General features: G+C 42.4%; 1 protein-coding gene across 1 annotated transcript; it reads left to right on the top strand.

The window, feature by feature from the left end:
• Positions 1-1,138: 1,138 nt before the first annotated feature.
• Positions 1,139-11,309, top strand: ZFP37 (ZFP37 zinc finger protein). Its single transcript, XM_023753284.1, has 4 exons — positions 1,139-1,307; positions 5,274-5,400; positions 5,904-6,038; positions 8,750-11,309. The coding sequence occupies exons 1-4, from the start codon at positions 1,200-1,202 to the stop codon at positions 10,276-10,278; spliced, it is 1,899 nt and encodes a 632-aa protein (XP_023609052.1). The 5' UTR covers positions 1,139-1,199; the 3' UTR covers positions 10,279-11,309.
• The last annotated feature ends 5,534 nt before the right edge of the window (positions 11,310-16,843 follow it).

Here is a 16,843-nt window from a genome sequence, read left to right as displayed (position 1 = left end):
TGCCAAGTAAAATGAAATCAACAAAAAAATATGCATTTGCTTTAGTATCCAGATGATAACCTATGGCCTTAGAGAGAGCAATTCCTACGAGGGAACAGGCAGCAGCCTCCCCAAGATGTCTGTAAGTGTCCTTGCTTGCATCTGTTCCAGCTCATCCACAGGAGAAGGGGAAGAATTCACAGCTTCATTTGCCATCAGCAGTTCAGGCCCAGTTGAAGCTGGTTCCTGAAGCTGACAAATGGGAAGGAAGACAGATGTGTCCTGGCAGAGAGAACCAGAAGACAGAAGCGCAGCGAGGCTCCGTTTCGCCACCTGGTGGCCAGCCAGACGGCCGCGCTGCATCTCACAGCCACAGTGTCACAGCTGGCCAGGCCTCTGGAGCAGCATCTTTCTGCTTTTTTTCCTCTCCGTGCATTGAGGTCAGGAGTACTGCATGGCTGCTTATTTTTGTCACATATATACACATAAATACAATTTTCAACTATTAGCTGAAGAGTCGCAGCAGGGTAGAGAACTGGTACACATTCTGGTCCCCTTTAAAAACTGGAAAACCTGTTGTTTTGTAGATTTGGCTGGTGTCCAGCATCGTTCAGCGTTTGAGCACTGACCCAGGAACCAAGAGGTCACCAGTTCAATTCCCAGTCAGGGCACATGCCCGGTTGCGGGGTGGGTCCCCAGTGGGGACATGCAGGAGGCAGCCAACCCATGTTTCTCTCTATCTCTCTCCGTCCTCTCTCTCCAAAATCAATAAAAACATGTTTTAACAAGCAAACAAGCGATGGCATCTGCCCGATAGGGCTTTTTTTCTCCTTCCAATTTCGCTTCTTAGCCTAGCTATCCCGAGCCCACGCCGCGAGTTGCGGTTCCCGGTTTGCGGGCAGCTGGCTGCGCTAAGTGGCTGGGAAAAGCAGCTGCAAATTGTGCATCCGGTGGTGAAGCCTATTTCTAATATTGTTACAATAATACCAGGCTCCGGGAGGCGCCCTGCAGTGGGCAACTGAGCCGGCTTCTGCCCGCTCGCAGGAACCCGCACCCGCACCCCCGAGCTCCCGGCGGACCCCGCGCCCCGCTGTACGGCAGCGCCTCGGCCGAGATGGCGGCGCCCACGGACGGCTCCCAGGGCGCCGCCATCACCACGGCAGCACCCGCAGCGGCCGCGCTGGGGTGGGCCGCCGGGTCGGCCTCCGACTGCGACCCCGATGCCGACAAAGCCGGAGTCCGCGGGCCGGAGGAGGAGCGCGAGGAGCTCCGAAGAGGCCGCGGGTCCGCCGGGGATGGCCGCGCCCGAGCCCGGGGGCCGCGCGGGGGTGAGCGTGCGGACGGGCGTGGGCGGTCTGCGGGCAGAGCCGCTCTCACTGGGCGTCCGTGTTTGGAGCGCTGCTGTGGTCTGTGAAGAGGGGCGGTTTGGCCACTGGACTTGAAGCTGGAGGGGGTTAGCGTTCTCAGGGGTGTGATGTGCGGTCAGTGAAGGGCGGGGTGTCTGTGCGGTCGGTGAGGGCGACGGGATGAGGAATGCGTGTTCCGAGTGATCCGTGGGGACAGGTCCGCGGTGACAGGTCCGAGGTGACAGATCCGCGGGGACAGGTCCGCGGTGACAGATCCGCGGGGACAGATCCGCGGGGACAGACCCGAGGGGACAGGTCCGCGGGGACAGATCCGCGGGGACAGGTCCGCGGTGACAGATCCGCGGGGACAGATCCGCGGGGACAGACCCGAGGGGACAGGTCCGCGGGGACAGATCCGCGGGGACAGATCCGCGGGGACAGGTCCGCGGGGACAGTGCAGGGGGTCCCCTGGTCAGTGGGTGCTGCCGTGAAAGGGATCTGCAGTGGCCTGGTGAGGGTGTCTGTGGGAGCCAGAGATTTTGGTGGCTGTGGTGGTTAGAAACTGGATTGCCCCTGTCAGTGTGCCGAGGTGCAGGGAGGTCAGCTAGGAGAGTTTATTGTAATGACGGGAAGAAATGATGATGGTTTGGAAAAGGGTTGTAACAGTGAAGTGAAAAAGCACATTCAGAATACATCTGGGAGAGGAGCCTCTAGGTTGGGACTTACTGATGAATTGATATGGAACGTGAGGGAAGAGAAGAATCAAGATTTCCATCTAAAAGCAAAGAAAATAAAAGATTTACATTTAGACATTTGGCCTGAGGAACTGGATAGATGGTGATTCCATTTTCTGGGAGAGGGATGTGTTGGAGAAGACCAGATTTGGTGACTATCAATGGGAGCCAGGTAGATGACAGTGGTTCTGTTTTGGCTGTGTCAGAATGCCCATTACATGTCCAAGTAGAGATGTTGAGTAGTTGTTAGATACATGAATCTAGAGCTTAGGAGAGATCTGGGCTAGGGAATCCATGTGTGGAGGGCATCAGCATAAAGATGGTATTTAAAGCCATAAAATTGGCTGAGATGACCTAGGGAGAGAAGGCAGATAGGAAAGAAAAAAGGGCCAAGGACAGAGCTCTGAGTCATTCTGATATTTAGAGGTCTGGTAAAAAAACAACAAGAAAAAAGAAAGAAGGAAAAAGGGACAGCCACTGAGCTGAGGTAGGAGGAAAACTGTAAATGTGGTGTCAAAGAAGCTTAGAGAAGAAAGTTTTTCAAGACAATGGAAGTAAAATCAGCTGTGTCATGTGCTCTAGTGAATCCCAGAATATGACTACAGAGAATTTGACTTTGGCAAGATGTAGCTCAGTGGTTATTTTGATTGATTATAGATCTTTCGGTGGAGTCATAAAATTCTGTTGGGATGAGTTGGAAGAGTAGGAGGCAATGAAGTATAAAGAGCAAGTATAGATAACATTAGGAATTTTGCTGGTGAAGGGAGCATGTGATTAAGAGAGGTTTTCTTCAGATGAATGATATTAAGTAGAATGACCCAGTAGAGAGGGACAGATAGGTAGTACAAAAGAGAATGAGGTTAACTGCAGGGGTGAGGTCCTTGAGAAGACAGTTGAGGATGGGATCCAGAGCATAAGTGGACAGACTGGGCTTAGGTGAGAGAAGGGTCAACTCTTTAATTTTAACAGAAGGGAAGACAGATTATATGGATTTGGTAACAGGATAGTGGAATTGGTGGGAGCAAGGCAAGGTAATTCACATCCATTTGCATTTATTTTCTCTTTGGAGTATAAGGCGAATTCATCAGTAAGAGGAGAAAAGGAGTAGATGTTGGAAATTTCGAAGAGAAAGAATATTTGGCATAATCATCTTGGAAAGGGGAATAGGAAACTGACAGTATTGGATGCCCATTTGAGATATGTAACCTCTTCCAGGTTATAGACTCCTCGTATCCTCGCTGGCAGAAAGAGCAGAGAGAGGAAGCAAGCTCTCTTGTGATTCCTATAAGGGCTCTAGTCCCATTCATGAAGATTCTACCCTCATGATCTCATCTAATCCTAATTACCTCCCAAAGGCCCTATCAACTAATAATCTCATAACACCATCATATTGGAGGGTAGGGTTTCAACATATGAATTTGGAGGAGACACAAACATTCAGTTCATAATAGGGAAGTTTCTTTTTTATAAATACATTTTTATTGATTTCACAGAGGAAGGGAGAGGGAGGGAGAGATAGAAACATCAATGATGAGAGAGAATAATTGATCTGCTGCCTTCTGCACAACCCTACTTGGGATCGAGCCCACAACCAGGGCATGTGTCCTGACTCAGAATTCAACTGTGACCTCCTGGATCATAGGTCAATGCTCAACCACTGAGCTACAATGGCCAGGCTCTTTTTTTTTTTTAATCCTTACTTGAGGACATGCTGAGAGACAGCGAGATACCGAGAGAGAGACACAGAGACAGAGAGACACAGAGACAGAGACAGAGACAGGGAGAGACATATGAGAGACAGAGACAGAGAGGTAGAGACAGACAGAGAGAGAGACAGGAAAACATCAATGTGATAGAGAAACATCATCGGTTACCTTCTATATGTTCCCCGACTGGGGATCAAACCAACAAATCAGGTATGTGCCCTGATCAGGAATTGAACCAGCAACCTTTTGGTGCACAGGACGACGCTCAACCAACTGAGCCACTCTGGCCAGGGGGGGACATCTCTTTCTTTCTTTCTTTCTTTCTTTCTTTCTTTCTTTCTTTCTTTCTTCCTTCCTTCCTTCCTAATCCTAATTACCTCCCAAAGCCCTATCAACTAATAATCTCCCTTCCTTTCTTTCTTTCTTTCTTTCTTTCTTTCTTTCTTTCTTTCTTTCAAACATTCAGTTCATAATAGGGAAATTTCTTTTTTATAAATACATTTTTATTGATTTCACAGAGGAAGGGAGAGGGAGGGAGAGATAGAAACATCAATGATGAGAGAGAATAATTGATCTGCTGCCTTCTGCACAACCCTAATTGGGATCGAGCCCACAACCAGGGCATGTGTCCTGACTCAGAATTCAACTGTGACCTCCTGGATCATAGGTCAATGCTCAAGCACTAAGCTAAAATGTGGCCAGGCTCTTTTTTTTTTTTAATCCTTACTTGAGGACATGCTGAGAGACAGCGAGATACCGAGAGAGAGACACAGAGACAGAGAGACACAGAGACAGAGACAGAGACAGGGAGAGACATATGAGAGACAGAGACAGAGAGGTAGAGACAGACAGAGAGAGAGACAGGAAAACATCAATGTGATAGAGAAACATCATCGGTTACCTTCTATATGTTCCCCGACTGGGGATCAAACCAACAAATCAGGTATGTGCCCTGATCAGGAATTGAACCAGCAACCTTTTGGTGCACAGGACGACGCTCAACCAACTGAGCCACTCTGGCCAGGTGGGACATCTCTTTCTTTCTTTCTTTCTTTCTTTCTTTCTTTCTTTCTTTCTTTCTTTCTTTCAAGGAAGTGCCTTTTTAAAAAATATATTTTTTTTATTGATTTCAGAGAGAGGAAGGGAGAGGGAGAGATAGAAACATCAATGATGAGAGAGAATCATTGATTGGCTGCCTCCTGCACGCCCCCTTGGGGATCAAGCTCTCAACCCCGGCATGTGCCCTTGACCGGAATTGAACCTGGGACCCTTCAGTCCATAGGCCGAGGCTCTATCCACTGAGCCAAACCGAGTAGGGCCAGGTGGGACATTTCTTAATATGGTTTTTGTTTCTCAAGGAAAGAAATGCAAAATTCGGTAGAGAATAGGTATCCTATATAACATTATGATCAACAGTGAATGGTCAAGGTAAGAACAAGTCATTATTATCTTCCAAGTCACTCATTAATGTGGATAACATTACACTGAACAAGAATATGCTATTACAGGGATCGGTAACTTTCAAAGATGTGACTATGGCCTTTACCCAGAAGGAATGGGAGCAACTAGATCCTGCTCAGAGGAGCCTGTACAAAGATGTGATGCTGGAGAACTATAGCAACCTCACCTCGATGGGTAAGTATAATTCCTCACAATTCAAAATATGTCCACTGTGATACCTTTGCTCAACTTACCAAACTTGATAAGTTTGACCTTGATTTTTTAATCAAGGAATTTTAATCCCTTTTTGGTACTAGGAAGGATACTTGTGCCCTTGCCTCTAAAATGGAAGGTCTACTCAGATGGGGTATGGATATCTGCACTGTGAAATCTCAGAATCCATGTATTCTTTATCCTTTAAAGCAGTGGTTCTCAACCTGTGGGTTGCGAACAATGAAAATACATCCTGCATATTTATATTACGATTCATAACAGTAGCAAAATTACAGTTATGAAGTAGCAACGAAAATAATTTTATGGTTGGGGGTCACCACAACATGAGGAACTGTATTAAAGGGTCGAGGCATTAGGAAGGTTGAGAACCACTGTTTTAAAGGCTCTGAAGCTCAAATATTAGGGCTTGATTTCTGGGATATTTGTTGTTCTTACATTCAATGTCTACCATTTCTCATGAACAGGGTATCAAGCTGCCAAACCAGACATGATCTCTAAGTTGGAAAAAGGAGAAGAGCCATGTTTGGGAAAGAGGAAAAGACCCAGACAAGGTGGTCCGAGTGAAATAGCAAGACCCAAACAAATAGGAGCCAATAGAAGTAAGTTCCTCATTTCTTGGTAGTAACTTTGGAATTATTCAAAGAATATTTTTTTCTTAAATTCTTCTTAAAGATCCCAGATCCTTCTTTCTTAACCAGGAATTAGCAATAGAAAAATGTCAGAATCTCCTGGGAGAAGAGGATTTCAAACTACAAGGATTCTTTAACCTTGGAGATTCTAATATTTCTTCTTTCTATAAACCTGTCCATGTGAAAGGTTATCACATGAGGTTCACTGCAGTCATAAGTCAGTGTTACTTATGGGAGTATCAGTCGGATTAGGGTAAGTTATATTCCATTAAGGAATGACCCCACAATATTAATGGCTTACAACAAGAAAGATTTGTTTCTTGCTCAGGCTGTAGCCTATTTCACATTGTCTTGTGGACCTATGTTGAAAGAGCAGTTCCTACTTGGCAAATTCTGGTCTCATGGCAGAGAGAAAGAAGAGTGAGTGAAACCACATTATGACTCTTAAAATCACTGATTGGAAGTGGTAGATCTCTTTCTGATCACATTTTATTGGTTAAGAGGAGATCACCTGACCACTACTTCAGAGTTTAACAGGGTAGGAATGTATAATCCTTCCACAGGGAGGAATCAAATGGGCATGCAATGGGACTGGGAGGTGTAATTCTTCCTCAGGGAACAATAATATAGTTTGCCACATCACTCAGGTTGTGATAGGAAAAAAGGTGAAAACCAGAGCTCTAAACCTTTAGTACCAGCCCCTTCATATGCCTAAGTGACCCTTCGGTATAGGTGTCTTTTCTCATCCATGCTCTCCATTGCTCAGCTTTCAGAAGAAGCAGTGATCCCTCTTTGCTGGTCTCTGAATCTCATTTCTGCTTACCATTTTAAAAGCAGTACTTTTAAAAATTATCCTTCCTTTTCCTAATATCCTGTTTTTCTTCCTTCCTCCATTCAAACTCGTGATATCCAGTGATATGAAATTTCTCTCTTTATATATTCAGACATTCTCTGGCATGATGCTCCTAACCCTAATTACTTTCCTTTTTCCTCCTATCACTGTGAATTTCTTAAGAGAAAGACTATTATTGGACTAGCTGGAGCCTGGTGTTTACTACTGTCCAATCAATTGTTTTCAACTAGAATTTGGATGGTATTTACAAACATGGCTTCCTATATCTGTCAATGTGGGTGGTGGTCTCAGAGAAGGGAAACATGGGTTGAGAAGATATCTCAAAATGTATAGTTGTATAATGTATGGAGGAAAGAAAGTGAGCAATCACTTAGAGCTTGGAAATAAACTTAAAATTTATAATTGGCAGTTAGTAGAGTGACCTGATAGGAACACAGGTATGCTCCATAGCAATCTATTGGGAAATAAGTGTGTGTATACACTGTACATCCAAATGATATGAAGTTTGTTTGACAATCTCATTACTATCATATGGTAAAAGCATCAAGGAACTCAGAGAAACTGTAGGTTTTTGTTGTTGTTGTTGTTGGTGGTGGTGGTGTGTTTTTTTTTAGTACAGGAATGTCACTATTACATTGATCACGGATAGTAGCAGTGGAATACTCTTCTTGCTTATTTCTTCAGTCACCTACCTGTAAGCTGTTCAGTACTCCTTGGTAGACTTATCTTATTTTTTCCATTTTGGATTTTTAGGGTACTATAACAAAAATGTACTTGATGCCCTAGCTGGTTTGTCTCAGTAGATAGAGCATCAGCCTATGGACTGAAGGGTCCCAGGTTTGATTCCAGTCAAAGGGCACATGCCCAGGTTGTGGGCTTGATCCCCAGTAGGAGGCATGCAGAAGGTGGCCAATCAGTGATTATCTCTCATCATTGATGTTTCTATATCTCTCTCCCTCCCCCTTTCTCTCTGAAAGCAATAAAAATATATTTTAAAAATGTACTTGAGCTAGTCTAAGTAAATAGAGGAATTTATTAAAAGGACATGGGTAGATCTCTTGTAACCTGAAGGCAGATATTTCAGCTAGGCCTTACCAGGGACTAGAACCAGGACTGGAAAGCCATTAGAAATTTATCTAATGCAGATGGTCTCTTTGAAGACATGTGATCTCACATCTCTGCTTTTACTGTGGATGTATATACATCCATCCTTTGTACTGATGTATTTTGTTTACACAAGGAAAATGCAGACTTACTATATTTGTCTTATATCATGTTAAAATTTAAGAACCCAGTGGAGACTAGCTAGAGTCTAAATTTTTAGCAGGAAGAGCCCTATTGGACATCTTGGCTTGAGCCAGATGTGTCTCCAACTATGACCATGGATAATTGGATTAATATAGTACAGGCTACAGTAGTCGGTTACTATAGGTGGATTGGCAGTTATTAAAGCTCAGCAGCTTGGGCTGAGGAGAGAGTTCAAAATGTGGCAACTACAACCACAAGTTCTTTTAACTACATCTATTTCCTATTCACTGCTCCTTTTATATATTTCATCTTCTATCCCATGTTACAAGGTCATATTTATAAATAGTCACAACTTTTTCTGATCACTATTGTCAATTTTCTTTTACTGTTTTTACTACAGCACTTTCCCCTTCAAGTCCAAGAGGATAGGGACATTTGTGCCTGATATTTCATTCACTTTGGGATACTAGGCTGGAATGAAGATTCAATCCCACAACAGGGCATTTCTTTATAAATTGTAATCTAAAATAGGAGAGTGAAAAGGTTCTCAAGAATGTCTCACTAAATTCCATTTTAGAAGAAATGGTTCAACAAGATGATGACCAGCTAGAGAGTCACCAGGAATCTCAAAAAAAACTCCTTAAGGAAGTTGCATTCAAGAAAAAATCTCAGACTAAGAAGAAAGGCCATGAATATAGTTCATTGGGGGGAAAAAATGTGAGTACAACACAAGTTTCTTTCAAAAAAAAGATTCTTAAATTCAATTCACAGGGAAAGAGTTTGAAACAGAATGTAGACTCTTCAAAAAAGAAACCTGATGTAGCTAAAGAGCACAGAAAATCATCTAGCAGTAGCTTATCTGAAACAAAGAAAGACAAAAATCAAACTGGTAAGAAACAGAAATTAGCCAACGATAGCTCATCTAATAGGTGTGACAAAACTCAAACTGACAAGAAACATGAAAAATTAGTTCGTCATGGATCATCCCATACTAAATGGAACAAAATTAAAACTGGAGAGAAACATGAAAAATTATCCAGCCATAGCTCATCTCCTCGTAAGTGTGACACAACTCAAGCTAAAGTGAAACCATATGAATGTAATCAGTGTGGGAAAATTCTCAGCCATAAACAAGGACTTATAGACCATCAGAGAATTCATACCGGGGAAAAACCATATGAATGTAATGAATGTGGGATAGCCTTTAGCCAAAAGTCACACCTTATTGTACATCAGAGAACTCACACGGGAGAAAAACCATATGAATGTAATCAGTGTGGCAAAGCCCATGGTCATAAGCATGCCCTCACTGACCATCTAAGAGTTCATACTGGGGAAAAGCCTTACAAATGTACTGAATGTGGGAAAACCTTTAGACACAGCTCAAATCTTATTCAACATGTAAGATCTCATACCGGCGAAAAGCCCTATGAATGTAAGGAATGTGGAAAATCCTTTAGGTATAACTCATCTCTTACTGAACATATAAGAACTCATACAGGTGAGATACCATATGAATGTAATGAATGTGGAAGAGCCTTTAAGTATAGCTCATCACTTACTAAACACATGAGAATTCATACAGGTGAGAAACCCTTTGAATGTAATGAATGTGGGAAAGCTTTCAACAAGAAGTCACACCTAAGTATACATCAAAGAACTCATACTAAGGAGAAACCCTACAAATGTGATGAATGTGGAAAAGCCTTTGGACATAGCTCATCTCTTACTTACCACATGAGAACACATACCGGTGAAAGTCCCTTTGAATGTAAACAATGTGGGAAGGCCTTCAAACAAATTGAAGGCCTTACTCAACACCAGAGAGTTCATACTGGAGAGAAACCCTATGACTGTAATGAATGTGGGAAAGCTTTTAGTCAAAAGGCACACCTCATTGTACATCAGAGAACTCATACTGGGGAGAAGCCCTATGAATGTAATGAATGTGGGAAAGCCTTCAATGCAAAGTCACAACTTGTTATACATCAGAGATCCCACACTGGAGAGAAACCCTATGAATGTAATGAATGTGGGAAAGCCTTCAAACAAAACTCATCCCTTACCAAACATGTGAAAACTCACTCAGAAGAGAAATCTCATGAGTAAAATCTCATGTGGGAAGTCTTTTAACTGAACTGAAGGGTTTATTTAACCTTAGAAGTATTCTGAGTTTAAATGATGTTAGGAAGCCTTTAACAAGAAGTCACACCTCATTATACATGAGAGAATTTGCAAATGAATCTTTACATAGAAGCTATCGAGAGTTTAAACTCGATACTAAACCTTTTATAGAAAATATTGTTTTAAAAACAATTATTGTAAATGACCTATATGTTCAGATTAAAATATAGTTTTTAGAATTGTTAATATGTTGAATAAGCAGAACACTAGAGAAACCAATTACATACGCTGAAAATTTCTGAATTGCTTGAGTGTTATGTACTTAAACACTACATATAAAAATTTAATTTGCATATCTGTTTATTGCCATGTATAAATGTTTGTGGCCATTGATATAAGGCTCATCTTTGATATTATCTATCACCCAGCTCTTACTGTCTTTGTTACCCTCTGCATCAGCAGAAAACTTTATAAAAAGGTTGTAATTATTTATTTTTAAAATGTCAACACCAAATTAAGAGAAAATGAAAGAAAGCAGCTGAGAATACACAGGTGCTGGTAGAAAATAATGTTCAAGATATATTGTTAAGTGAAAATAGCAGGTTGTTGAACTGTGCATTTAATATGTTCCCACTTGTGTACCAAAGGGTGTGTGTGCCTGTCTCTGTATATATCTACATACACGTTTGTATCTGAATAGACTTGGTTTGAAAAATACAGATGAAACTTAATAGTGGTTGCCACTGGGCACAAGAGTATAGGAATGGCAGAGCCTGGGCTGAGAGGGAGATCTCCTTTTTATTGCATACTGTTTGAACTTTTTCATCATGTATATGTATCATTACCACAATTAAAATCCTTTTCATATGTGTAAATCAACATGAATTAAAATTTTCACTGAGCCCACTCCATTATGATATTTGACAAAATAAAAGTTTCTGTGCCTATTTGTGAATGATGATGAGTCTAAGAATATGTCATTAAACTTGATATTGAATTCACAAAGACTTTTCCTATTAAACATGTTCTTTCATTAAAATAATAAATTACAACTATAACTCAGCACTGTGTTTTTTCTGCTTACCATTTTTTAAAAAATATATTTTATTGATTTTTCACAGAGAGGAAGGGAGAGAGATAGCCAGAAACATCGATGAGAGAGAAACACCGATCAGCTGCCTCCTGCACATCTCCTACTGGGGATGTGCCCGCAACCCAGGTACATGCCCTTGACCGGAATCGAACCTGGGACCCTTCAGTCCGCAGGCCAACGCTCTATCCACTGAGCCAAACCAGTTTTGGCATCTGCTTACCATTTTTAAAAAACTTAAGATGAATTGTGATTGCAGGTGAATGAATGAAAGTGATTGTCTGAACAATCACTCCATTTTATCTCATTCAAAGCACTTAAATACAAACATCTCTCTCTGGGATACCAAATATATTGCAACTAATGGCACAACTCCCTGTTCTTTCCCAATAGCAGACATTGCTGTTGGATCACTGCACTCTTTCTGAGTAAATCTAGACCTGGCCTCAGAATCATTCTTAAGCATGCATTCTAGAAGATACTACAAATCATATGAGTTCACATAGGAAACCTATTTTCAGTTGTATTCCTAGAATTTTTTTTACTCATGTGTCATAAAAATAATACACCTGTACTGTTTTAAAATTTACTTGTTACACTAAAAACAGTGACATGAAAACAAAAAAGGTTTTGTAATATAAAGTAATGATATTTGGCATGTACACCATCTTTTACATTTTTCACAGCACATTCAATACCTTATCTCATCTGTTCCTTAGAATAAACATATGATTCAGTAAGCAAGACTTGTCTAGTCATGAACAATACTATTCAATATATATTTAGTCTAACATAATAATGGGCTCTCAATAAATATGTGTTTAAGTGCCATATTTGCAAACATTTCCCATTCAAGTACCTGCCTTCCTGATCTCATTTCAGAGAATAAAATGTATAAATATTGAGAGTAGAATTTGCATGTAGGTATGCATGTGTTGAAAGATAAACTCCTATATTATTACAAAGTAAGTTATTTACGCTCACGGAAGAAAATGTAATGTAAAAGTCAAGTCCATTAGTAATTTATTACCAAGTGGAAGTCTAGCAGTATGCATGGGATATTCATCACTGTCCAGAGCTGTAGAAAATTTCAACTTTTTACAAGGATAAAACAGTTGCAGGTTATGGTTAGATTAAGTTTCCCACACCTCTTGGAGAACTCATAATAGTGTCAGACCTGAAACAAGAATATAGGTATGCCTGAACAGTAGAAATGAATACTGGAAGCCATCCTGTGCAGTAAAATATAAATTAAAATTTATCAACAATGAATGAGGAAATGATGTCTAAAAATGATTGGAAGTGAACAATGAAAGAAAATCGACATACTGAGGTAACTCTAAATCTGATTTTATGCACAAAAGCAACTGGAGACAATATGAAAATGAATAAGCATGTCTGTGTTTCAATGAAACTTTATCAAAAAAGACAGCAGCCTGTAGATTGTGGACCCCTGAATTATGTTACACATGTAAAAGAATTATTAAATTAGGGTTTCATGAAACAAATGAGACCCCTACTCTTTTGTAAGGAATTTCCTCCCTCTCCAAACAGAAGTGTGTGGACATTCCCAATAGAGGGAACCGCCTTCATTGAACAAACCTGTGGAGGTGGATCGGTCTGCTCTAAGATATGTAAGTTCCTAACAACAAAAATTGTTTGTCCAACCAATCACAGTGATGTTTCCCATGTATTCTCAAACAATCCCAATAATGCTTTCCCTAGTCTTCTAGCACCAACTGTAGGGCCTAACAAAGCATGCTATAAATATCGTGATAAGAAGAATTCTAACATGATATCCACTATCTCCGCCACCTAGTGACACTGGACATGTGTTCTACAAATTACACTTATAGTTGCCACTGACAGGTAAGTAATGTTTGAGACAGACAGAAGCTACTAAGCAGAAGGTTGAGAACAAAAGAGTGTCTGACCTCAGTGTTCCTTCTCCTAACCCCGTGGTCGGCAAACTGCGGCTCGCGAGCCACATGCGGCTCTTTGGCCCCTTGAGTGTGGCTCTGCCACAAAATACCATGTGCGGGCACGCGTACAGTGCGATTGAAACTTCATGGCCCCTGCGCAGAAGTCGGTTTTCGGCCTGGGCGAGTCTATTTTGAAGAAGTACTGTTGATATTTGGCTGTTGACTAATGAGTTTGCCGACCAACTTTGGCATCTACATAACCTCTCAGAGCCTTGTTTCCTTCATTGTATCTTGGAAGGATATCTATTAAAGCCAGAAGAAAAGCCTGTGCATGTTCAACACCAAGTGTAATATCAAGGGTTAAAAAGGGAGAATGCAGGCTTGCTCATAGATTCTATTAATTCATGTCAGTGGGAAAGGTAAGACATGGGATTGTTAGGGCTACAATCACAGTAGGCAGAGCAAATGAGAAAACGAAATCTAATGTTTGGTAAAAACGAATTCCTTTGCAAGGAGAAGCATCAGTGTTTTGGCAATGCAATAGGGATAGAGATTTGCATAGCTGCATGGTAGAAATTCAAGGAGTGGATTGGAGAGGGAGTAGTGTGGAGTTTACACATGCATAACCCTTCTGTTGATGTGTATGTGAACATACATTGTAGGTATGCCAATGAATCTCAACTTGACACAATGCCAAGCATAGGGTAAAGACAAGAATTGTTAAGATAGAAATGTCAGCAGGTAAATAGTCAAGAGCCTGGCAAGTCTTGGCAAGTGTACTGCCTCCCAGTGGCAAAGGTTTAGAATATTCAGGAAATTTATTGTGACTTGGAAGAAGCTAATGGACTGAGAATCCAAGATATGTTCGGTAACAGAACATCCCCCAAATCACCCAGCGTGTTCAGTGGAGGTGAAGGCTTGATTCTGGTTGCGTTTCTATGCGTTCACCTAAAAGAAACCCGTTCTCAGGTCAAACCAAAACAGATACAGTTGTCTTCAAGGAACAGGCTGTGATGAAAATAAATAAATGAACACACATACACACACACACAAACACACACAGAGACACACACGCCTATGTTTCTTTAAACGGGTTTTATTTTTCATATAAAACAGGAAAATATCGGATGGGGAAAATGTCCCACTCAATGGCAGTCACAGTCACCCGAGCCACAGAAGAAATGTTTTCCACTGCAGCTCTCCCTCCAGGCTGTGTGCGGGGAACCGGGGCCCTGGGCCCCTGAGCTGGGCCCCCCGAGGGGCAGAGGGCAGGCCCAGGCCAAGGGGTGTTTCCCGGGGGATGGCTGTCCCGCTGTGGGAGAAGCTGGTCCCCCCCCCCCCCCGGACCCTGGCACCGGAGTTGGGAGCAGGGAGTCTGATCGGCTCTGTGTGGAGGCGCTGGGCAAGGACACGGGCGGGGCGCGGGGCGCTAAGGCGGCGGAGCGCGGAGGGTGCAGCCTCTTATGGTTGTCGGCCTCCCCACTTACTCAGTTGTAGATAGAACACACTAGCTTTGTTGAGTACCACTGGATTCCTACACATGTGGGACATTGAGAATGCTATGTGCAAATGGATGGCAGGGGGTGGCAGACATATATTTTGCATGTATATCCTCTGCTCATACTTTTACCTGGCTATAAAGCAAGTGGTGTTACTGCGCTGAAGAAACTGTAGGAAGGCTAGTCGCTAGGGAGAGGAAGCCGGGTGTTGCTGCCTGAGGTCATTACCCGGATGGTTGGACACTTAGCATATTACAAAACGTAAGTCTAAAAATAAAATCAAGAATTTCAAGTCACAGCCTAGTTGGTTTTGCTCAGTGGATAGAGTTGGCGTGGGGACTAAATGGTCCCAGGTTCAATTCCAGTCAAGGGCACAAGCCTGGGTTGTGGACTTGATCCCCAGCGGTGGGCGTGCAGGAGGCAGCTGATCAATGATTCTCATCATTGATTTTTCTATCCCTCTCCCTTCCTCTCTGAAATCAATAAAAATGTAAGACAGATGCGTTAAAAGGATTTCAAGCAACAGCAAAGCATTAAACCAAGCACAGCCCATTTGAGTACTGGGCTGTGCGACTGTGCGGACTGAGCTCCCACGAAACTAGCCCTGCTCACACTCACATGCACAGCCCTACATATTAATTTGCCTGTCAGTTCACAGGCTGATCCCTGCTGCTTGGCAATCAGGCTCCTCAGGCCTGGGTGCCTTGAGCCTGCATGGTGAGCCGAGGGAGTCAGCTGCCAGCCTGATGTTCTTTGTTCTTCATGAGGTGGGTGCATGGAGGGAGCCCTGGACGGGCTGTAGGATCTGGGGGACTTCCACCTCTGAGTGTCCACTGGTGGCATGTGGCCCTCAGACCTACAGTGCACCTGGGTCATTGAGTAACTGACTCTCTGCTGGTTACTTTGTTTTGTTTTGTTTTGCTATTCTGGTTAGTGGGTGGGGTCGGAGCAGAGGCAGAGCTGGCTGACGGGCATCAAGGGCAAAAGACATAAGGAAAGATCCCACCGAGGGCACCAGGAGGCTGACACTCAGGAAAGCCAGTTCCTGAAGCCGGCAAAACAGGCAAATGAGGGGAATACTGAGGGCCGCCTGTCTGTTATGCTTTTCCCCCATCACACACCGGGCCAGGTGGCTGTGGTGAGCCCCATATGAGAGAAAAAACTGGTGCCAAGAGATTCTCCAGGCTGAGTCTCCTGGGGAGAGTGTATTCATGATGATTATTTTCCATATGCAGTTTTCTGAGGTCTTTGATAGACTATTTTCCTCTTTTGAAAAAAGTTGGTAAAATGACCAATGCTGAAAGATTACTAACAATATAACCAATTACTGTCGGGCACCAGAAGTGATTTATTTTGTCACCAGTGCGATCTAGGCTAACTTGTGTGTTTCCAGAATCACAATTGGAATGAGTTTTGTTTTATTCCCTCAATGTTCTTGGCTTGTTCTCAGGGGGAAAATAATTTTAAAAAGTTGAACACTTTGTTATGAAACAGTCAGTGCTTTTTCTACATAAATATTTTTATTACAAGTAATTAGTTTTAAAAACAAAAATATTTAACCAAGTGGCATTGTTTTACATTTTTGCAAATCTCTTCTATATCTGACTTAATAGAAGACAGCTGCCCTCTCATATCTGCTTCTTCATTCAATGCATTGCTTTGATTGAAGTATATAAAGAAAAGCTGCCCTCATACAGACAGGCAGTCAGAAGGGAAACTTCATGAACCTCCTCAAAGGGTTTCAGGTGCCCCCAGAAGTACTCCTCGGAGAACTACTGCAGTAACTGACTACTTCTCAGGTAAAGACTCTACACAGACATTGAATATTACAACTGGCAAGTCCACCAGGGCCAACACATTTCAAAAAAATTTCCGGAGGTGGTGGTGGTGAAGGAAACGTGAATGATCTTGTTCATTCAATTTTAAGTGACATCAACTTTTAACTTGGGCTCATACATTATTCTTTTGCCCGCCAAGGTTACATATTCGATTTTTTCAAGTTTACTTTTCTAAACTAAGAAGAGAAAGCAACATCACAC

The sequence above is a fragment of the Myotis lucifugus genome, unplaced genomic scaffold, assembly GCF_000147115.1.
Source record: "Myotis lucifugus unplaced genomic scaffold, Myoluc2.0 scaffold_43, whole genome shotgun sequence".
Lineage (NCBI taxonomy): Eukaryota > Metazoa > Chordata > Mammalia > Chiroptera > Vespertilionidae > Myotis > Myotis lucifugus.
This window is presented reverse-complemented; position numbering and strand designations above follow the sequence as displayed.

Excerpts from the sequence above, each read along its gene's own strand:
- ZFP37 (XM_023753284.1), top strand. The coding sequence starts at position 1,200 with ATGCCGACAAAGCCGGAGTCCGCGGGCCGGAGGAGGAGCGCGAGGAGC. Across the intron at positions 1,308-5,273 it reads AGCCCGGGGGCCGCGCGGGG|GGATCGGTAACTTTCAAAGA; the intron begins GTGAGCGTGCGG and ends ATGCTATTACAG. Across the intron at positions 6,039-8,749 it reads ACAAATAGGAGCCAATAGAA|AAATGGTTCAACAAGATGAT; the intron begins GTAAGTTCCTCA and ends CCATTTTAGAAG.